The sequence below is a fragment of the Lithobates pipiens genome, unplaced genomic scaffold (assembly GCF_037356315.1).
Source record: "Lithobates pipiens isolate NorthernLeopardFrog02 unplaced genomic scaffold, aLitPip1_a1.2 Scaffold_1, whole genome shotgun sequence".
Taxonomy (NCBI): Eukaryota; Metazoa; Chordata; class Amphibia; order Anura; family Ranidae; genus Lithobates; species Lithobates pipiens.
This window is the reverse complement of record NW_027507685.1, coordinates 91,184,027-91,207,766: the sequence shown is the minus strand read 5'-3', so window position 1 is coordinate 91,207,766 and position 23,740 is coordinate 91,184,027. Positions and strand designations below refer to the sequence as shown.

The following is a 23,740-nucleotide window of genomic DNA, read 5'->3' as shown; positions in this document are numbered from 1 at the left end:
CATCAGGCATCAGATCACGGCCCCGAGGTTGAGCCCGGCGGCCCCGGCCCACCGGGCAACTGCCCGGTATGCCCTATGGCCAGTCCGGGCCTGCATTAACCCTTTCATTGCTAGCAACCTCCATTAGTAACGTCATACCTCCCAACTTCCTGAGATGGGAAAGAGGGACACCTATTAACAAAAGTATGCAGGCATAGGACACACCCCCTTAAAAGGAGAATTGCACACAAAAAAATGATTGGTTAAACCCACAAGTGCTTTTTTGCCACTACTATTCTCTTATATTGGATTTTGAAAATTTACAAATGCAGCAATTTAGAAATCAGATGAAAGGTTTAGCACTGGGAAACATTTTTTGATAAAAAGTGCATTTTATATACAACTTTATAGAAATGAGGGGCACAATGAGGAGCAATGGTGACAGAAAGGTGCTGATAAAGGAAGATAATGGTAGAGATGGTGTGAGTAAGGAAGAGGTTAATGGAACCTGTCAGCCGGGGGGAGGAGCCAATGGTGGCCGCGATATGTGGGCGGGGCTGTCAATGGCTCGTACGAACCCACACTTTATGTGGCTCCTCCCAATCACAGTTCTGTCACGTGATGATGTAGTTTAACACTTCTTGCTGATCTCACTTCCGGCTCCTGTGTCTCCGGGTGTCATGCCGCCGAAAGGGAAAGGAGGGAAGGGGGGGAAAGGTGAGTCCGGGGAGGAGATCCTGATCATCACCGCAACCAGGCGGTGTCATAGAGAACGTGTTACTGTACATTTATATCGATCGTTGTCTGTGAATAGGCCCTCCTCCACCCCTCTAGTGACCCCCCCCCCCCCCATACCCCTCCAGTGTGGTTGGTATGCGGCCACAGAGTGGCGCTGTGTGCAGAGTGTATGCTTCAATATACTGTCTGGATAAAGCGTCTGTTCTGATCTAAAGTTTCTCTTACCAGGCGGTGGAGGAGGAGCTGCTGGAGGAGAAGCTGCAGACAAGAAGACTGCGACTCTAAAAGGTGGAACTGCTGTGAAGGTAAAATGTCCTCAGAATGGAGACCGTGTGATATGTGGGTGTATATATATATTTCACAACATGTCATACTTTAAAATTGCGTGCCCACCAGTGAAACCTGTTCAGTGACCCTCTCCTCATCCTAGCCCCCCCATATACTATCTCTTCAGTGATCTCCTTCTACCCACTATACCTCCCAGTGATCCTCCACCACTCTCCCCCCCTCCCCTCATACATCTTCAGTGACTCTCTAACCAAAGGCCTCCCCTACCATCTTCTCTCCCCCATACCTTTTCAGTAACCCTCTAACCAAAATCCCCCCCCCATACCTAATACCTCCTCGTTGACCTCCCACCACCCTCATCCACACCATACATCTTCATTGGCCCTCTAGCACCCTCCGCCCCCCATACATATTCAGTGAAAACCCCCCCCCCCCCCCAATACATCTTCAATAACTCTCACCCTACCCCTCCACCATACCTCTTCATTGACTTTGTACCACCTTCTTCTACCCATAACTCTTCAGTGACCGCCTTCTACCCCCCACAGCTCTTCAATGACCCTCTACAACCCTCCGTCCCCAATACATCTAAAGTGACTCTCAACCACCTGCCCCCCCCCCCCCCCCCCCAAATCTTCAATGATCCTCTATCACAATACCTCTTCATTGACCCTTGGGTGGCACAGTGGTGTAGTGGGTAGCTCTCTCGCCTAGCAGTAAGAAGGGTCGCTGGTTCGAATCCCAACCACGACATATTCTCCCTGTGCCTGCGTGGGTTTCCTACGGGTACTCCAGTTTCCTCCCACACTCCAAAGACATGCTGGTAGTTGGTTGGTTAATTGGCTTCTGTCCAATTCTGGCCAAAATTGGCCCTAGTATATGAATGTGAGTTGGGGACCTTGGATTGTGTGCTCTTTGAGGGTAGGGACCGATGTGTGTTGTATATGTGGAAAAATTGACGGCACTACATTGGTACCTTAACCGGTTCCCGACCAGCGCACGCAGAATGGCAGGCGTATTGGCGTACAGGTATGTCCAATCTTCAGTGCTGCCCTGCCATCGCGAGCGCGCCGCCGGGCATACCCGGGATCGTCTCACGGGACGGCTGAATGGAGGAAACAGCATTTCTCCATTCTGCCTAGCAACTAGTGATGCTGATCTCTGCTCCCTACACTGCCTCCCACTGGTTAACCCCTTAGGGTCTAGTTTACGCAGGAATCACTAATAGCAGTGATTGCTGTATAAATGACAATGGTCCCAAAAATGCCACAATGTCGCAGTCACAATAAAAATCGCTGATCGCCGCCATTACTAGTAAAACAAAAAAGTAAAAAATTATTAATAAAAATGCCCCTGTTTTGTAAACTTTTGCGCAATCAATCAAAATCAATAATCGCTTATTGCGATTTTTTTTTTTTTTACCAAAAATATGTAGAAGAATAAGTATCGGCCTAAACTGAGGGAAGTTTTTTTTTTTATATATATATTTTTGGGGGATATTTATTATAACAAAAAGTAAAAAATAATGCGTCAAGTCAAAATTGTCGCTCTATTTTTGTTTATAGTGCAAAAAATAAAAACCGCGGGGGTGATCAAATGCCACCAAAAGAAAGCTCTATTTGTGGGAAAAAAGGACGTCAATTTTGTTTGGGAGCCACGTCGCACGACCGCGCAATTGTCAGTTAAAGCGGCGCAGTGCCGAATCGCAAAAAGCGGTCTGGTCTTTGACCAGCAAAATGGTCCGGTCTGTAAGTGGTTAAATAATAATATAATAGATGAGCATCTTAACCACTTAAGCACCGGACCAATTGTCAGCCTAAGGACCAGAGGTCTTTTTACAATTTGGCACTGCACTGCTTTAACCCCTTCCCGCCGAGCGTACGCAGATCTGCGTACTTGGCTTCCGGGGGGTATACCGGGATGATGCCCGCACCTGCAGGCATCATCCTGGTACCATTTTTTTCAGCAGGCGATTGGCTATCCAGCCATAACAACCGATGCGGCTAAAAGCTGCTCGGCTGTTATGCGGGAGGGGATGTCCCCCCCCTCCTGGTGCTCCCGCTCTATCGGGAGCACCGATTCCATGACCGCTGCCTCCGGCTGCTGGGGAGGAACTGTAACGAAGCCGTAATCGGCTTCGTTCCAGTCTCCTCATAGTAAACACGGAAGCGACGTCATGACGTCACTTCCCGTTTACTCGGCTGCCAATGACGCCGGTTTTAAAAATATATACGGTATTCAGAATCGCCGTTTTCGGCGATCTGAATACATTGAAGTGTAAAGGAGGGGTGGGGGGTCTTTTAGACCCCCGATCCCTCCATGAAGAGTACCTGTCACCACCTATTACTGTCACAAGGGATGTTTACATTCCTTGTGACAGCAATAAAAGTGATCAAATTTTTTATTTATTTTTCCCAAGTGTTCTTCCAGGACAGCCCTTGAGAGATGGAGCTCCTCCCATCGACACAGGAAACACATTGCCACAGTTCAAAAGGCGGTCCCTCAGGTCCCTGGTCAGTCATTTGTGTTTCCTCCGTCGGAGGAACATGTTGCCAGGAACCTGGAGGCCCCTCTCAGGGGCTGCCTGAGAACCTGCAAGCCTAAGGGACCGGGTCCTGGTTTATGGCTGCAGTTTGGGTCCATACCTTTTTTCTTTGGCTCGGGTACCGTCCAGCTGAACCGGAGCAGACCCGTTACCCTCCTCCTTCCAGTGCCGAGGTGGCCAGGGGCAGAATGACGCCGGTTTCCCCCAGGAGTGGTGAGTGGAACCTTCCATCTTCCCTCCTCGTTGCAGGGGGTCGGAGACGCCGAGCGTTCACTTCCGGCGGAACCGCGTCATCACTGCGTGCCGAGACTTCCGGTTCCGGGTCTCTAAGGGTACAAGGAGGAGAGGGAGAGCCAGCGCTGTGCCTGTGAAGCCCGACCAGCGTCCAGCTATACCGGATTAGCGGCGGGATTCGGAGCGTCAGAGGGGGACCATGGAGGCTATTCCCCAGGATACTCCGGCGGAGACAGGCACCAGCCAAACCCAGGTAGGCTGCTGGGCATGCTATTACTCTGGTGGAGTGGTGGTGTTTGTAGGCTGGGCCCTGTAGTGCCCCACGGTGGCGGTTTACTCACAGTGAGGTTGTTTGTTAGTGGTGATTCTAAGAGGGACATGGTGCTGACGCTAAGAAATCCTTTGTCTTCTTATTTTCAGGCTAAAGAGATGCCAAGGGAAGACAAGACAGGCCGCAAAAAGTGCCCTAATTGTGGGAATAGGTTGTCCTCTGGCTCTAACAAAGCCCTATGCAAGCAATGCATTGCAAGCTTGCTTAAATCTGAGGCAGATTCCCCTTTTAGCAAAGTTTTTGGGCTCCTTTAAAGAGGAAATGGCGTCGACCTTTAAGTCCCTCCGGGAGTTAATCACTGACGTGGGATCAGCTGCAGCTGCCTCCACGAGTAAAACAACTATAATCTCATCCTCACCATGCCTTACAACACCCAGCTCAGGGGAGCCCCGTATGGTCAGGGAGCCTAGCCCCACGTTGATTAGCCCCGAATCCTCTGACACTGACTCGGGTCAGGAAGAGGATCAAGCAGCATCTAAAGCCTCAAAATATAGATTATCTCTCGAGGAAGTAGATGAGCTAATGGGGGCTATCTATGATACGCTGGAAATTGAGGAGGAAGAAACTCAGTTATCCAGACATGATCAAATGTATGAGGCTCTGGGGAAAAAGAAAGCAAGGGTTTTTCCTATACATAAGGTGCTTTCTGACCTTGTCCTTAAGGAGTGGTCTGAACCAGACAAGAAGGTTTTCTTTCCTAAATCCCTTAAGAGAAGGTTCCCTTTTGATGAGAGCCCAGAGGCGGTCTGGAATAAAAATCCTAAACTAGACGCCCCTCTGTCCAAAATCTCAAAGCAGGCTGATCTGGCCTTTGAGGATATGGGCCACCTGAAAGATCCCATGGACAGGAGAACAGACATTGTCTTAAAGAGGGCCTGGGATGCCTCTATGGCAGGCTTAAAACCAGCTCTAGCCACTTCCTGTGTAGCTAGAAACCTGGAGTTCTGGTTATCGCAACTACAAGAACACTTAAAGGCAGGCACTCCTAGGGGGGAGCTTTTGAAATCCTTCCCTATGCTTTTTAAGGCCACCAGTTTCATCTCTGACGCCTCCACGGACTCCGTAAAATTTACGGCTAAATCTGCAGCACTTTCAGTGGCAGCAAGGAGGTCAGTATGGATGAAAACCTGGGGGGGAGACACGGCGTCTAAAACCCGCCTGTGCAGCGTCCCTTTTACAGGAGACTTAGTCTTCGGGCCTGAATTAGACTCCGCCTTAGAAAGGACGGCGGACAAAAAGAAAACCTTTCCCGCAAAAAAGAAAAATTTTCAAAGAATTTTTTTTCGTCCCTTTAAGGAACCCTCTAAACCAGAGAAGAGTTCAACCCCCAAAAAACATTGGTCGGGACATAAAGGGAAAGGAAAAGGGGGCATACTGTTTAGCCGCCCCAATCAGGATCCCAAACCCCAGTGACGTCAGGGTTCCTGTGGGAGGAAGATTAAGCAAATTTCTTCCACAATGGGAAGAGACAACCTCGAACGAGTTTGTCTTAAATATAATAAAAAGGGGTCATGCGCTGGAATTTCACAGCAACCCGCCTTCCAAGTTTCTGGTGACAAAGCTTCCAAGTCACTCAGAAAAGGCCAGGGCCTTACCTTTTACTAATAGGGTAAATGGTAGATCAAGAAGTATTGACACCAGTCCCTATTCAGGAACAAGGGGACGGTTTTTACTCGCACATTTTTGTGGTAAGAAAACCGTCAGGGAGATTCAGACTAATTATGAACCTCCGTCCACTGAATCGCTCCATCCGTTACAAGAGATTTCGGATGGAGTCCATTTATTCCATAAAGAATCTCCTGCAGAAAGAGACATTTATGGCAACCCTGGACCTAAGGGATGCTTATCTGCACATTCCAATAAGGGAGGAATGCCAGAAATTCCTTCGGATGGCAGTGCAGATAGACACAAAGGTTTACCACTTTCAGTGCAGAGCACTTCCCTTCGGTCTATCATCCTCTCCGAGAATCTTTACCAAGGTTCTCGGAGAGGCTTTAGTTCCTCTGAGGCTTCAATCAGTCTCAATTATCCCCTACCTAGACGATCTGCTCCTAACAGCCCAATCAGAGAGTCGTCTTTCTCAGGACCTGGAATTGACTCAACTCAGTCTGAGTCGATTAGGGTGGATTGTCAGTCAGGAGAAATCCAAGACAACCCCAACACAGGAGATCCTGTATCTGGGGTACTGGATCAAGTCTGTAGATCAGAAAATTATACTGCCGGAAGAAAAGATTTTGAATCTGTGGCAGAGAATATCTTTTCTTCAATGCAGCCCCAAGTGTACGGTGGGGGAAGTAATGTCGGTCTTAGGTCTTATGACGGCAGCCATTCCAGCCGTACAATGGGCCAGGTTCCACCAAAGAGAACTTCAGGGTTTTCTGTTAGAACAATTAAAAGGCAGAGATCTGGAGGAGGAGGTATCGATCCCCTCAAGGATAAAACGCTCCCTCTGGTGGTGGAAGGACAGGGAGAACCTAAACAAAGGGGTTCATTGGGTCCTTCCTATCACTTCAACACTAACAACGGATGCGAGCAGTTGGGGCTGGGGAGCCCACTTAGGCTCAAGCTGGGTCCAGGACAAGTGGACCCCGGAGGAGAAATGTTTCTCTTCCAATTGGAAAGAACTAACAGCAATCCTGAGAGCTATTCTAGCTTTCCACCCCGCAATACAGGGTCACCATCTACAAGTCCGTTCAGACAATACGACGGCTGTAGCATACATAAACAAACAAGGAGGAACCAGAAGTCCTCGTTTGATGTTGGTAGCCAGACGCATTCTCCAGTGGGCAGAAGCCAATCTGGAATCCATTTCTGCAGTTCACCTGAAAGGGGAGCTGAACAACAAGGCGGACTTCTTGAGTCGACAGAGGATTTCGAACCAAGAATGGTCCTTACACCCAGAGGCATTCAATCTCATAACAGCTCACTGGGGAGAACCAGAGGTAGACCTTTTTGCGAGCAAGAAAAATGCAAAGGTTCCCAATTTTTTCTCGCTAAACCCAGGAGATCAACCCCTGGCGGTAGATGCCTTGCAAACTCCATGGACTTTCAGTCTGGCGTATGCATTTCCCCCTCTTCATCTCATTCCGAGGGTCCTAGCAAGATTCCTCAAGGAGAAAACCTGTTTGATTCTAGTAGCACCTTTTTGGCCCAGGAGACCGTGGTTCACAACGTTGCTACAATTGACAGATTGTCCGCCTCTAAGACTTCCCTACAGACAGGACCTCCTGTCGCAGGGACCTCTTTACCATCCGCAGGTCGCCACACTGAAGCTGTCAGCGTGGTTACTGAGGAGGAAATCTTAAGGAGTAAGGGCCTGTCAGACGAGGTAATTGCGACCTTACTACAGAGTCGCAAACCAGTCACGAGAGCTATTTACAAAAAAGTCGGGAAAAAATTTAATAGCTGGCTGAATAGCCGTGACATAAATACGGCTAATATTCTACAGTTTTTACAGGAAGGTGTAAACAAGGGTTTAACCCTAAGTACTATTAAGGTACAGATAGCTGCCTTAAGTGTATACCTAGATGAACGCTTACAGGAAAATCCTTTTGTCGCTAGATTCTGTAAGGCAGTCGCTAGACGTAAGCCAGTCAGAATCACAAAAGTCCCATCCTGGGATTTAGCAGTTGTGCTAAAAGCTTTCTTGGGGTCACCCTTTGAGCCTATCTCAGAGGCCTCCCTAAGGCTTATTACCTTTAAGACAGTTCTCCTGGTGGCAATCACTTCAGCCCGTAGGGTCAGTGAAATCCAAGCACTTTCCATCAGGGAACCATTCCTACAGATCCTAGAAGACAGAGTCATACTAAAGACAGACCCTGGGTTCTTACCAAAGGTAGCATCTAGCTTCCATAGGTCCCAAGATATTGTCCTCCCTTCATTTTGTCAAAATGCAGCAAATGAGAAAGAGGAACGTTTTCATTTATTGGATGTGAGGAGGTGTATTCTAGAATATCTTAAAATAACAAATCCATTCAGAATCTCAGACTCCCTTTTTGTCCTTTTTTCCGGACAGCGTAGGGGACAGAAAGCTTCAAAAGTAACCATAGCTAGATGGATTAGGCTAGCTATAGCAGAGGGGTATAAGGCCTTGAATAGAGATCCTCCTGAGGGTGTTAAAGCTCACTCCACAAGAGCGTTGTCTGCATCCTGGGCAGAAAGAGCTGGTGCCACCCCGGAGCAGGTATGTAAAGCAGCCACATGGTCAAGCTTTTCCACCTTTACAAGGCATTACCGACTGGACTTAATGTCTAGTCAGGATCAGGCCTTTGGGAGGAAAGTCCTCCAGGCCGTGGTCCCCCCCTAATCTGGTAAGTACTTGGGGATCCTCTCAAGGGCTGTCCTGGAAGAACACTTGGGAAAACTGGAGTTAGTACTTACCGGTAACTCCTTTTCCGGTGGTCTTCCAGGACAGCACGATCCCACCCTTTATTTGATTGTAGTGATGTACTAATGTTATTACCTGTTATGGTTTATATGTTTTTCAGTTCCATCCTTCGGTTCTTGGTGAATGACTGACCAGGGACCTGAGGGACCGCCTTTTGAACTGTGGCAATGTGTTTCCTGTGTCGATGGGAGGAGCTCCATCTCTCAAGGGCTGTCCTGGAAGACCACCGGAAAAGGAGTTACCGGTAAGTACTAACTCCAGTTTTCAAAAACAATTTAGTCATTTTAAAATAAATAAAATAAATCAAAAAAAAATTTTTTTTTTTAAAGTGCCCGCCGTCCCCGCGAGCCCGCGAAGCAAAGAAAACGCATATGGAAGTCGCGCCCGCATATGTAAACGGTGTTCAAATCACACATGTGAGGTATCGCCGCGATCGTCAGAGCGAGTGCAAAAATTCTAGCACTAGACCTTCTCTGTAACGCTAACCGTAAATTTTTTTTTAAGTGTCGCCTATTGAGAGTTTTAGGTACCGTACTTTGTCGTCAATCCACAAGTGCGTGCAATTATAAAGTGTGACATGTTTGGTATCTGTTTACTCGGCGTAACATTATCTTTCACATTATGCCACAAAATTGGGCTAATTTCCTGTTTTTTTTTTTTTTTTAATTCATGAAAGTGTCCCTTTTCCCAAAAAGTTGCGTTTAAAACACCGCTGCGCAAATACCGTGTGACATAAAATATTGCAACAATCGCCGTTTTATTTTCTAGAGTCTCTGCTAAAAAATATATATATATAATGTTTGGTGGTTCCAAGTAATTTTCTAGCAAAAAATATATGGATTTTAACTTGTAAACACCAAATGCCAAAAATAGGCTTAGTCATGAAAGGGTTAACTGGTAATTGCACAGTCATGCAATGTTGTACCCAAACGAAATTTGCGTCCTTTTCCTCCCACAAATAGAGCTTTCTTTTGATGGTATTTGATTGCCTCTGCGATTTTTTTTTTTTTTTTTTTTTTTTTTTTTTTTTTTTTTTTTTTTTTTTTTTTACAATATAAATGGAAAAAGACTGAATTTTGGGGGAAAAAAAAAAAAAAGATATTTTTACTTTTTGTTATAAGAAAAATCGAATAAACTCAATTTTAGTCATACATTTAGGCCAAAATGTATTCAGCCACATGCCTTTAGTAAAAAAAAATGTCAATAAGCGTATATTTATTGGTTTGCGCAAAAGTTATAGCGTCTACAAACTAGATTTTCTGGAATTTACACGGCTTTTAATTTGACTGCCTATCTCATTTCTTGCTAAAATGGCAGGGCAATACAACCTCACCCCCCCCCCCCCAAATGACCCCATTTTGGAAAGTAGACACCCCAAGGAAATTGCTGAGGAGCATGTTGAGCCCATAAATTTTTTTTTTTTTTTCTCCCAAGCGATTGAATAATGACAAAAAAAAGTTTACAAAAAGTTGTCACTAAATTATATATTGCTCACACATGCCATAGTTATATGTGGAATTGCACCCAAAAAATATATTCTGCTGCTTCACCTGAGTATGGTGATACCACATGTGTGGGACTTTTTGGGAGTCTAGCCGCGTATGGCACCCAGAAAACCAATCACTGCCTTCAGGATTTCTAAGGGTGCAAATTTTTGATTTAACTCCTCACTACCTATCACAGTTTCGAAGGCCATAAAATGCTAAAATAACACAAAATGACCCCATTTTGGAAAGTAAGACACCCCAAGCTATTTACCGAGAGGCATGTTGAGTCCATGGAATATTTTATATTTTGCCACAAGTTGCGGGAATATTACAAACTTTTTTTTTTTTGCACAAAGTTGTCACTAAATGATATATTGCTCACACATGCTATGGGCATATGTAAAATTATACTCCAAAATACATTCTGCTGCTTCTCCTGAGTACGGGGATACCACATGTTGGGGACTTTTTGGGAGCCTACGGGACCCCGAAAACCAAGCACCGCCTTCAGGATTTAAATATAAAACGCTACCAAAAAAAACTGTTGGCGATCGCAGGGATCAGGCCTGGCTCTGTGAACACTGCAGTTATGTGCTTAGTGTTTTGTAAGTGACAGCGATCGATCGATACTGCACTTGGGTGGGCGGATGGGCAAAACGCAGGTGCTAGCAGGTATCTGGGCTAACAATGCGTTTTTTTGGAACCCTAAACTGCTGGGGACACTAGTATAGATCAGATATTGATCTGTTCAGATACTATACCACTACGGGAGGTGTATGCTTTGCGCGTGGGTGTTATCGGTACTGGCACTAACTTAGCGCTGCCTGGGGCGACGCAGACCCTATCTGACCCTAAAACCCAATTGATATCACCTGCCGGGTGATCAGGGGGTTAAACCTTTATTGGGTAATAAATGGTGGGTGCCCTGATGCTATAAAAAGCAAACTAACCAGCGTCACCCGTAACACTTATATGGTGATCACTGGTGAAAGGGTTAACTAGGGGCAATCAGGGGGTTGAAACCTTTATTAGGTAGTATATGGGGGTCCCTGGCGCTATATAAAAACCTGATGGGGAACCTAAATGACTAACTGGCTAACCAGCGTCACCTGTAACACTTATATGGTTAACTCTAGGGGAAATCAGGGGGTTAAAACCTTTTATTAGGTAGTATATGGGGGTACCTAACGCTATAAAAACCTGGCGGTGAACCTAAAAAATAACTACCTAGCGGCACCAGTGACACTAATGCAGCGATCAGAAAAACGATCGCTTAGTGACACTGGCAAAAGGGGTGAAAGGGTTACCTGCGGGGCAATCAAGGGGTTAAACCTTTATTGGGGGGTAGGGGGCTGCCCTGACACTTTTTACAGTTACAACTGACACTAAATGCAGTGATCAGTAAATAAATGATCACTGCAATCAGTGACACTGTGAAGGGGAGGGGGGGTGATCGGGGGTTAAAGTGTGCCTATGTGTACCTACGTGTCAGTGTAGTGTTGGTGCACTTACTAGGATGTCTTCTCTCCCCGCCGTCCGGTCAAAAAGAGCGTCTCGAGGAGAGTGACATCACTTCCTCCTGCCTGTGTTTACACTACACAGGCAGGGGAAGCTTCTCATTCGCCAGGAGCGATCGAGAGGGGATGGCCAGAAACTAACGGCCATCCCCCTCATCCCGGATCGCTCCTGAAGCGAAACGGACTGCTGCAGCCAGCGGGAGGGGGTCCGATCGAACCCCCCCCCCACCCGCTTGAAGGCAGGCACGTATGGGTACGTGCTTGTGCCTGTCCGTGCCATTGTGCCGACGTATAATTACATGCGGCGGTCCTAAAGTGGTTAACCACTACAATACAGGGCACTTTCACCCCCTTCCTTCCCAGCCCAATTTTCAGCTTTCATCACTCTCGCGCTTTCAATGACAATTGCGCGGTCATGCTACACCAGGCATGTCCAAAGTCCGGCCCGCGGGCCAATCGCGGCCCGCATTCCGGTTTCGGACGGCCCGTCTGGTCATGTTCCCATATATATCTTTTGTGGCCCCCAACGAATCCCCGATCGCCGGGGGCCACAAAAGATAGATGTGCTGGCTGCCATGGAGGGGGCGGAACGAGTGCCTTGGATACAGGACAGCGTCCTGTGTAAAAGGAAGTCCCGTCCTGCGCTGCCATTGGACAACCGTTTTGTCCATCACAGGAGGCGGGACTTTCAATTAAAGAGGCCGTCGATAGAAACAGGAGTTTCTCCTGTATGTCTGTCGGCGCTCATCCCGCCCCCCTCCCTGTCTCCTCCAAGGCTGCAGAGGACATGAATCAGGCTGCACTGATGGTAATGGTGAGGCTGCATTCATGAAAATGTGTGGGCTGCATTCATGGCAATATGGGGGCTGCATTCATGGCAATATGGGGGCTGCATTCATGGCAATGTGTGGCAATGTGGGGGCTGCATTCCTGGCAATGTGGGGGCTGCATTCATTGGGGGCTGCATTCATTGGGGGCTGCATTCATGGCAATACGCTGGGGGCTGCATTCATGGCAATACGCTGGGGGCTGCATTCATGGCAATACGCTGGGGGCTGCATTCATGGCAATACGCTGGGGGCTGCAGATGGGCACTGACCCTTATTTTGCTTCACATGTCTTTATTTAAAATGTAAGATTTTTTATTTTTTTTCCTGAGACTTCCCTTTTAAAGTTAAGGTGCGTGGTATAAGCCGATTAAATACAGTATATCCAAATAACACACCCGAGCTCATCTGTTCACCACACACAGCACAAAGGCAAGATAATTCTTGTTGGGCCGTGTATTAGTGCTCGGATGAACACACTTGGATCGAATTTTAATGGTTTAAAGAATGTCAGACAAAATGGTCGGCCCTCGAGCATGTTCACTTCATCAAATCTGGCCCTCTTTGAAAAAAGTTTGGACACCCCTGTGCTACACTGTACCCAAATGAAATTTTTATAATTTTGCTTGCACAAATAGAGCTTTATTTCTCTTATCGTCTTCCAGGACAGCCTCTGAGACATAGGGCTCCTCCCTCCGGGCCTGGAAACACATTCACCAAAAAGGTTAAAAGGCGGTCCTTCAGTTTTTGTGTTTCCTGCCGGACGGGAAGGAAGCATGTGAGGAACCTGGGGAGCTCCAGATTCCAGGATTGTCCTAGGAAGGAGCCTCTGAAGTGCCTTCTCCTCTGCCCAAAGCGCCCCTCTGTCTAGGTGCAGTGAAGAGAGACCCTGCTGCATATAAGCTCGGAGAGAGTTGGACCTCTAAAAAGCGTCAGATTCCCTACCTCCATTTTTCGCACAGTTCGGTCGGTGAATCGGAAAAGAACGTACTGCGCCCAAGAATGAATGGGGTCCACGAGGCATGCAGGACGTCCGTTCTGGGTATGGTTACAATTGTGAAGAACGAACGGCATCCACGAGGCATGCGGGACGTCTGTTCCGGGTATGGTTACGTGCGTGCATCCAAGGAGGGGCTTCCGCATTCCAATGAACGGAAGTGACGCTGCTTCTGGCGGAACCGCTTCTTCAGAGGGCGCCAGGAAACGAAGGTTCCAGTTTCCAGGCGCAGCGTGTGGTCTGGTGGGCACCCGGAGCCTGTGCAGATCCAGCAGAGGCTGTGACAGACACTGAGGAACCATGGAGGGCACTGCAGCAGTTCAGGTGGTTGATCCAGTTCTTCTGGCACCGGCACCTCTCAGGTAAGCATGGTGAGGGCAGACCATGGCTTATTCTGGGAGGGAATAAGGTCCTTGTGGTCAAGGCCTTTCCCTGGGTGGGGAACCACAGGTGACGGGCGGGGCACTTCTCTCCTTCCCCCGAGCACAGTGGTGGCAACGGTTGGGAGCAGGCTTTCATGAGATTTTCTGTGTTTTTCTCTCGCTTTCAGGGTAAAGCACAACACAGAACTCAGATACAGCCTCCAGGGAGAAAGTGTGCTGTCTGGGACAAAACTTGGGCCCAATTGGGAGAAGCCAGTTTTCCCCCGAATGTGTCAGTAATCTAAGGATGACTCCATGGCTGAGTGTCAGAAGATCCTTTCGTCAGTCAGACGAGATCGCATCCACCTTCAAATCGTTTAGAGGAATGATGGATAGGATGCAGGGTCCCTCAGTGCCCCTATCTAGGGTGGCAAGTTTACCTTCCTTGTCTGAGCCCAGTCAGGAGGATAGGGAAGACAGGGAGAGGGAGCCCAGGTCGCTGGCCTCTTACCTGGTGGACTCAGGGTCTGATTTTTGAGGAAGAGGAAGATTACTCCAGAGGGTCCAGGTACAAGTTAACATTGGACGATGTGGGGGATCTGCTAAAAGCGATCTATGACACCCTAGAGATCAGAGAGGAGTCGGTACAGCTTTCCAAGCATGACCTCATGTATCAAGGGGTGTCTGCTCAGAAATCCAGAGTTTTCCCTGTGCACAAATCTCTAGTGCAAGTGATCTTGCTGGAGTGGGAGCACCCTGAGAGGAGACCCTTCTTTTCGAGCAGTCTCAAACGTAGGTTTCCCTTCGAGAAGGATGCAGCCCAGCCTTGGAACAAGGTTCCCAAGTTGGATGCGCCACTAGCTAAGGTCTCTAAGAAAACTGATCTGGCCTTCGATGACCTAGGATCCCTTAAGGACCCGATGGACAAGAGGGGTGATGTGCTGTTGACGAGGGCTTGGGATGCCTCCTCTATTGCACTTAAGCCTGTCCTTACAGCCACCTGTGTGGCTAGAAATTTGGAGTGCTGGTTAACCCAGTTAGACACACATTTCTGCAGGCACGACCCGACAGTAGCTGTTAAAGACCTTTCCTTGTTTAAAGCTGTTGGCTTCCTAGTCGATGCTTCTGCGGAGTCAGTTAAGCTTGCGGCTAGGCCTGCGGCTTTGGTTAACGTGGCAAGAAGGGCTGTATGGCTAAAGGCCTGGTCAGGAGATGCAGCATCTAAGCTTAGGCTGTGTGTATTGCCTTTTTCGGGCGACCATCTGTTTGGTCCTGGTCTCCAGGAGGCCCTGGAACGTACCGAGGACAAAAAGGCTTTTCCTGAGAAAAAGAAGCCTGAGAGCAGGTGTCTTTTTCAAGGCCTTAGGCAACAGTCCCAGCAGGAGAGAGAGGGTCGGCCTAAGAAGCATCGGTCGGGTCACAAGGGACGTGGCAGAGGAGGAATATTATTCAATCCTCAATCCACCTCAAAGTCCCAGTGACTCCTGTGTTCCAGTGGGAGGAAGGTTGGGGGATTTCCTCCCACAATGGATAAACACTTCAAATCCATTTATATTGGAAATAATAAGAAACGGTTACAAGTTGGAGTGCAGAGCCATTCCCCCACCTACCTTCCTGGTAACCAAGTTACCCAGAGACCGGGAGAAGGCAGAGGCCCTGAGTCTGATGTTGGGAGAGCTGTTGGATCAACAGGTCATCAGCCTGGTACCAGAGGCAGAACACGGACAGGGGGGTATATTCCCACGTGTTTGTGGTTTGAAAGCCATCAGGCAAGTTCAGGCTGATCTTCAATCTCAGGCCCCTGAACAGGTTTATCAGGTACAAACGGTTCAGGATGGAGTCGATTTTTAAGATAACGAACCTCCTGTTTCCCAAATGCTTTATGGCAACAGTCGATCTCAGGGACGCATATTTGCATGTACCTATACACCTAGAATTTCAGAAGTTCCTCAGGTTGGCTGTAAGGGTGAACTCGGAAATCCTCCACTTCCAGTTCAGAGCTAGGCCGTTTGGCCTAGTGTCCTCTCCCAGGATCTTTACGAAAGTCCTGGCAGAAGCTCTAGCTCTGCTACGTGTCAGGGCCATTACAGTGGTCCCCTACTTGGACGATCTTCTGTTTGTCGCCTGGTCCTATCGGCAGCTAGAAGAGGATCTACAGGAGGCACAACTCTTCCTGCGTTCTCTTGGTTGGCTGATCAATCAGGACAAGTCCTAGTTTATTCCAACCCAGGAAGTACGGTATCTGGGTTACAGATTTTCCTCTGTGGAGGGGAACGTGTTTCTCCCACCAGAGAAGATAGAAAAGGTAGGTCTGGCAGTAGCACGGCTTCAGACCAATCAGGAAGCCCAGGTCAGAGGTGTCATGAGAGTGGTAGGCTTAATGACATCCTGTTTCCCAGCAGTCCCTTGGGCAAGGATCCACCAGCGCCCGCTGCAGGCTCTTTTGCTGCATTACTGGGATGGCAGTCAACAGTTTGGATCATCCCATATCAATACCCACAAGGGTCAAGAGGACTTTGTGGTGGTGGCGAACCAGTCACAACCTAGACAGGGGTATGTTGTGGTTCAGACCAACAGCTCTGGTGCTAAAAAAAAGACGCCAGCTCTTTTGGCTGGGGTGCACACCTGGAAAAAGATCTGGCTCAAGGATCTTGATCTCAGGCGGAAGCCAGACAGTCCTCGAATCGGAGGGAATTGCTGGCAGTTCAGAGTGCGATGGCAGCCTTCCAGCAAAAAATAAGGGGACAGCACCTCCAAGTCAGATCAGACAATGCAGCTGTTGTCGCTTATATAAACAAGCAGGGGGGGGACCAGGAGCCCTGCTTTGCAGAAGATGGCGGCAGAGATTTTTGCTTGGGCCTAGAGCAATCTAGCATCGCTATCAGCGGTTTATCTAAAGGGTACTCAGAACTCGCTGGCAGATTTTCTCAGTCACCGGTGTGTAAAACAGGACGAATGGTCTCAACCAGGATGTGTTTCGAGCAGGTGGTGAGGACTTGGGGCATACCAGAGGTGGATCTGTTTGCTTCAGAAAGCAACAAGAAGGTTGCTCAGTTCTTTTCCCTGCACTCTCAGGATCAAGCCAAAGGGATAGATGCCTTTCGCCAGTGCGTGGCACTTCGGCCTGTGCTATGCCTCCCCCCCCCCCCCCCCCCCCCCAGTAAGACTGGTGGCGGCAGTCCTTCAGAAATTTCAGGCCCAGGCAACGGATCTGTTAGAATATTATTCCAAATTCATAATTCGGCATTTATAGGTGTTATATATATTTATGGCAAGCTTGCAAAACCATATTTGGTTTTATGATTAATCATAATAAATAGTATGTGTGAATGACCTTGATCAAGTGTTCAGTGAAACATATCCTCATCGAAAGCTGAGTTAGTAATACGTTTCTGATGTAACCAGTTTCAGTATGACATATATGGTATCTTGGTACAGAATGTCATGAGAAGACAAAAATAGACATGTGTCTACGTAGCCATAGAAATGATACATTGTGGATTATATCTTGTAAAAATAAGTTTAGAGTAGTCTCAGTCATGTTAATACATATTAGTATATAGTTACTTAATGTAAAGTTATTAACATGTGTTCATATCTAAATGTATGGTTATGACATTATATGAACAGCACATTATGTCACGTATGGAGTTTTACATGTGAGCTTGTCAATCAAGCTCCATATGACTCTCTGAGTATCTGCTTACATTGCAGAAGTTAGCAGATATGAATGTGTGCCATACAAGGTACTAAATTTGTGAGGTTATGACGTTCACATGTAGCATAAAAGCCGAGATGTTTCGAGATTGAAGGAGGGCACTCATTGACAGACACTCACACTCAGATACCCACACATGATACTGACATAGTCACACAGAGACTGATGACTTGGGACAGCTGAATTCTGCTAGAAGTCTAAGAACGTCATTTCCTGCTTCTTCTTGGAGGACTCGCACGAAGGACACATAGGCCAGCAAGACGGAAGCCATTGAAGCACACGCTTTCATAAGCTCATTTCTGCTTATTAATTATTCTATTTTCATATATTTTACCTACACTGAACTGAACTATTATACTTTTTACATTGTATTTATGATGCCAACTGTGTGACAAATAAACGCACACTTTCTTTTAAGTCAGTTTGACTATCAATGCTATTGATTCGGAAACGCCTCTGAAATATAGAATTTTAGACAATATTAATATTCTTCAGGATCTCATCTCAATAGCTCAGTTTTGGCCAAGAAGGGCTTGGTTTGCAGTCCTACAGAAATTGGCAATATATCCTACAATTCATCTTCCGAGGAGGGAGGATCTAGTTACACAGGGTCCTGTCCGACATCCTCAAATAGAGACCCTCAGGCTTGCAGCGCGGTATCTGAGGAACAGCTGCTGAGAGCCCAAGGTTTTTCAGAAAGGGTCATTAAGAGTCTTTTAGAATGCTGTAAGCCAGTGACCAGTGCCATTTACACCAAGGTGTGGAAGAGGTTCAATTCCTGGCTGATGGAACAGGGCCAGAAAGATCCACGTTTTCCCGCAGTTCTGGACTTCTTCCAGGCAGGGGTGGAATTAGGGCTTTCTGTCGGCACCTGGAAGGTACAGGCTGTCGCTTTAAGTGTCTTTCTTCAGGTCCCCCTGCAGCAAGATCATTTTGTAAAGAATTTCTTTAAAGCTCTCTCCAGGTCCCGCCTGGGACTTAACCTTGGTGCTTGATGCTCTCACAAGAAGTCCCTTCAAGCCTCTGGAGAAATCTGATGTTAAATGGGTTTCCCTAAAAACAGCTTTCCTGGCGCCTTCATGGCAGCACACACTGGATTGTGATTCCGCCCCCACAACCTTACAGGATTAGATTAACTATAAATTTGAAGGGGAGACCCCCTGCTGCATTCTCCTTTTTTTTTTTTTTTTTTTTTTTTTTTTTTTATCCTCACCTGACAGGTTGGACGGACGGGGTTTTTCCTGTTAGATGAATAAGCCTCTACCGCATTCACCCCAGCAGGTTCAAGCCTCTCCTGTTTGGAAGTCCCTCCTGTACAGTCTCTAAAGGAGCTTCTATGGAGGGAACCCCCATTCTGGTGGTCTCAGGGGGCTACTGGATTTCTGGCATTACCAAAGCTTTTTTACCTTTGCAGTGGACTCCCCTTCTTCTTTTGCCTATTAATTCCTCCTATTTAAATATTAATATCCATCTTTTATTTTTATAGTAAGTGGTGGTTTATATTCCCTTTTTTTTTTTTTTTTTTTTTTTTTTTTCTCTACCTTTTGGGATTGCTGTCTCTTGTAGCCCCCCGTCATGGCCGCCGTTTGTTTCTCCTTCAGTGGTGTTTTCTCTATGCTGTAATTCCAGCCTAGGTGGTGCCGTTCGGCCGCTATGAGCACGTGCAGTGCCAGTTTTTTTTTTTTTTCCCCCCTATGTTTTTAACGTGTGTTCCCTTATCCAAAATGGTGCCGGAACACTCGGGATGCTTCTGCGCATGCGCAGAGCGTCAATTAGCCGCCGCAATGGCGCTATTTTCAGATACGGAGCTGTATTTCTCTGTGATTCTGCTGCGCACTCTGCAAGACTTAAGGAAGATTGCTGCCTCTGAATGTAGATCACTCTGCAGTCTCAAGGTAAGTCCCTGTGGGACTCCTATAATATTATTATTATTATTATTATTATTATTATTATTATTATTATTATATTGTTTCTTGCAGATATGTTATGAATAATAAAAAATTAAAAAAAATATTGTGTGTGTGTGTACACACACACACACACACACACACACACACACACACACTTTCTCAGACTGTCCCCCCCCCCCCCGTTTTTTTTCTATGGAGTCCACTGCCCACGCAGACCACCATCAGCAAGTTAGGTAAGAGGCTTTACTGGGCAAGGTAAGTATTGAAGGGGAGAAAAAAAAGAGTGCCAGACGTTAAATGCTGCATTTTTTGGGCAGCCCGTCTAGATCAAGAGCCGCAAGTTCCAGGCATGGGAGAAGATCTAGCCATATGTCAAGCAGGAGGTCCCGCAGGAGCCGCTCAAGATCTCCTTCACGGCACCGAAGACACAGCCACTCACGACATAGCTACTCACGCCACAGTCGATCAAGTCGCAGGAGATCTCCTTCCTCACACTGTTAAAGCCACCACACCCGACCTGCAGCAAACGCTTGCTGGGTATGCGGCACTCCGGCACTGCCAGATAAACTTGCCTGTCGCTCTTGCTTCAATGAAGCTACTAAAGAGAAAGAGGCAGACGCAAGAATTGCTACAGACCTCATAAGAGAATCAGGGCGGGAGTCCATACCGGAAACAACAACACCAGCATTAGACAGAGCTGCTCCCAGTACGTCTTCAGCAGACCCCCATCTCACTCAGGCATCAGAATCTTCCTCTGAAGATGAGGGTCAGGAGATGTCAGTGGGCTTTGATTTTTCCCTGGTGGAACCCTTTGCAAAGGCCGTTAAAAAAGCAATCGGCTGGCAAGATGATGCGGCGGAACTTCAGAAAATACGGAAATATTTTCCAAACCTAAAAAGAGATCCGGTATCCTTCCCATTTATAGAGGAGCTGGAGGATCTCATTAAAGACGAGTGGGGGAGGTCTGACAAAAGATCTAGTCTTACAAACAGACTAGCCAAGATGTACCCTTTAAAAGAGTCAAAAGTGAAGCCTTTGATTAATGCTCCCATCGTCGATTCCTCATTAATGCGCCTCACCCGCCAGGTAACACTACCATTTGAGGATGCAGTTTCCTTTCGGGATGTGCTCGACCGAAAGATGGACCTAGAATTGAAGAAGGCATATTCCATGGCTGGGGGAGCCTGTAGACCAGCAATTACCACAGCAGCAGTGGCCAGAGCCATCTCAGGATGGACATCTAAAATAGAAAAAGACGTACAGGACGGCATTGAAATGGGAAAGATTATTTCCTCTCTGCAAGAAGTCAAGCTAGCAGGGGACTGGTGCAGAATTCCATATGATGGCACAAATCTGTTCGGTGCCAAGTTAGACTCTGCCATATCCAAGGTAACAGGAGGGAAGTCTGGCCTGATCCCCTCCGATAGGAGACCCAAGACGCAGAAGGGACTGGTTTACAGACGTAATCTTCCGGACAAATATAGAGAGTCCAGGTCCTACTGTCCTGGTAGGGAATTTAGAAGGGACTGGAAAAATACAAAATCTTATTTTCTAAGGATACAAAAATCTAAGGCCACCCCGGCAGGGGAACAGAAGCAACTTCACCAAGATCTGGTCAGACCATATAAAGGATTTATGGACATTGTCCACAATCTGATTCGGACACAGGTGGAAATTCAAAAATGGACTCCCACCAAATCATTTCCAGACAACCAGAGTACCATCCTCAGTACCCCAAAGGATTCTGCTAGTAAAATACGTAGCAGAATTGAAACAAAAGGGAGCGATCCTGGAGGTCCCATCATGCCAAAAGGGAAGAGGGTTCTACTCTCCCTTGTTTCTGGTCAAAAAGACAGGGGATTTGCATCCTGTATTAGACCTCAAGATGCTCAACAAGGATATCAAAGTGGAGGCTTTCAAAATGGGAAACCTTCAATCCATACTTCTAGCAATAAATCTGGGCGATTGGATGCTTTCAATAGATTTATCGGACGCTTATCTGCATAAACCAATTCATCCGGCCTTTCAAAAGTTTCTCTGGTTCGCCATAAACCAACATCATTTCCAATTCCAGTGCCTCCCTTTCGGAACCTCTTTGGCACCCAGGACATTTACGAAAGTATTGTTACCGTTGGTGGCTTTCCTCAGAGAAAAGGGATTACGCGTTCACGATTATCTAGACGACATCCTACTTTTAGCAAAGGATCAAGAGACGTTGATTCATTACCGGAAGATCCTCCTTGCAAACCCTCCAGAAGTTTGGGTGGATAATCGATTGGGAAAAGAGCTGTCTGCGACCCACACAAAATATATTTTTAGGGGCAGATCTGAACACCAAAACAAACAAGATACAGCTCCCACAAGAGAAGATCCAGCCTCTGATACAGAAAATGCAGAAGCTGCTATCAACGAATCACTTACAGCCAGAGCCTGTCTGAGTGTACTAGGGTCCATGTCCGCAACCATACCCATGGTGCGATGGACACAGTGGCACATAACCTTACAGAACTCATTCCTCAGGCAGTGGGATGGAGTCTCAATGCGTCAGTCCATCTTCATCTCCAGATCGGTGAAGCAATCGATACGGAGATGGACGCACCCGAGCAATCTCGCGAAATACAAACCGATAGTCCCTCCAGACCTGGAAGTAGTCACTTCGGATGCCTGCCAGAGCAGTTGGGGGGGGGGGCCCACTATCAAGACCAGGCAAACAATATTATAAAAAAGTGTAGCGCTTCTCACAGCTTCATCTAACAAATCTCGTTGATCTTACTTATAAGTGTAAAGTTATAGTGAAAGAATCCTACTATAAAGTAAAGTAGTGCTCATAATATATAAATTTTTACATAAATTATATATATATATATATATATATATATATATATATATATATATATATATATATATATATATATATATATATATATATATATATATATATATATATATATAAATTTATCTCAAAAAAGACAGTTTTCTAAAATGTCCAAGTAACAAAGTAAAAGAAGAAAAAACAACAAAGTCCCAAAAAACAGAGTCCTTTGTGTGTGATGTCTTTGTATAATCCACAAGCGTGTAGGAAATATATTACACCTCCTTTCAAAGATTCATGCATTAATCTTGTGAAGTTCCCATCACCAGGCGAATTGAAGGCTTACCGGAGTTATTGGATCCTCACAAATTTACATTTGGGGATCATACAAGCTTTTGCAACTATATGCAGATCCTCACAGCAGCAGTTAACCAGGGGGACTTCAAATGTAGGCGATCTCTTCATATGTTGAAAGGTATTTTAACTCCAATCAGATATACCCATAGGCAGTTTAAGAACATACGGAAAAGAAGCAGGGACCAAACATAGCGTAATTCCGTTTTTATAGAAACAAATAAAAGATAAAAGTACAAAACTCACATGTGTACAGTGGTTTGTGCGATTAGAGACTTACTGGATATACACTATTAAATCCTACTCCCCCCTTTGGACTAAATGTGGAGTAGTATATTAATGCGTTCATCAATGAGGGCTGAGACAGTGACTTTCATGTCCGGTCAAATGCTTTAATATCAATTCATATACCAGAACTGTATGCCTTATGAATTTGATTGTCCAAACAAATATTTCGAACTTATGGGTTTTTTTTTTTTTTTTGGTTGCTTATTTAGGGTTTACATCATCTACAGGAAATAAAAGCTTCACCACGGCAGGGGGCGGCGGTGATGCAAAAAGAAAAAGGTGGGACTTTAAATGAAGCTCAGGATGACAAAAATGAGTAAAATGGTGGAAAATAAGGATTTAATAATGCGTGAAAAACAAGTTTACATACAATTCATTCCATGTATACAAAAATGCGCCCATAACATGGTGTCACTCTGCAACCTGGCAATAATTGATAATAACATATTTACAACCATTAATATTCAGAGTAAAATAAAGGGGACCACCATACTCATAGTTGGATACAAATGTTAAGATAATAGCATCTGCACTGTCAATAGGCTCAAACACCCAAATATGTTGGAAGAAGTATAGCACATATCATGATGGTTATGTAGTTCATACATCAATAGCTCGACGCGTTTCGCGGCTTTAAACCGCTCTTCAGGAGCAGACATATAAGATATCTGCAATAGGAAAATATTTGTGGGTAAGTATATTAAATCAGGGTAGGGGGGATGGATAAAGCCCCCAAAAAATCTGTATAAGACAAAAAATGGCTTACAAATATGTGTGCACTGGAAGGCAGGGCGCCAAAGACCCCAGGCCACCCCAAAGCATCGGTGTCGGGAGCCGAGAGGGCATGTATAGGGCGGCGATCATCACAGGCAGGCGTCCGGGTGAGCTCCAAGCACCCCTAGTGTGAATGTGAGAACTGGTGAGGTGTGGTGAAGCTTTTATTTCCTGTAGATGATGTAAACCCTA

At 46.4% G+C, this 23,740-nt stretch overlaps 1 protein-coding gene across 1 annotated transcript in view; it reads left to right on the top strand.

Moving 5' to 3' along the window:
* Positions 1-546: 546 nt before the first annotated feature.
* Positions 547-23,740, top strand: part of PIN4 (peptidylprolyl cis/trans isomerase, NIMA-interacting 4) — a 30,661-nt gene continuing 7,467 nt past the window's right edge. The window contains exons 1-2 of the mRNA XM_077465162.1: positions 547-696; positions 946-1,022. Of these exons, the coding sequence (XP_077321288.1) occupies positions 660-696; positions 946-1,022 (114 nt within the window). The 5' untranslated portion in view covers positions 547-659. The remainder of the gene's footprint in view (positions 697-945; positions 1,023-23,740) is intronic.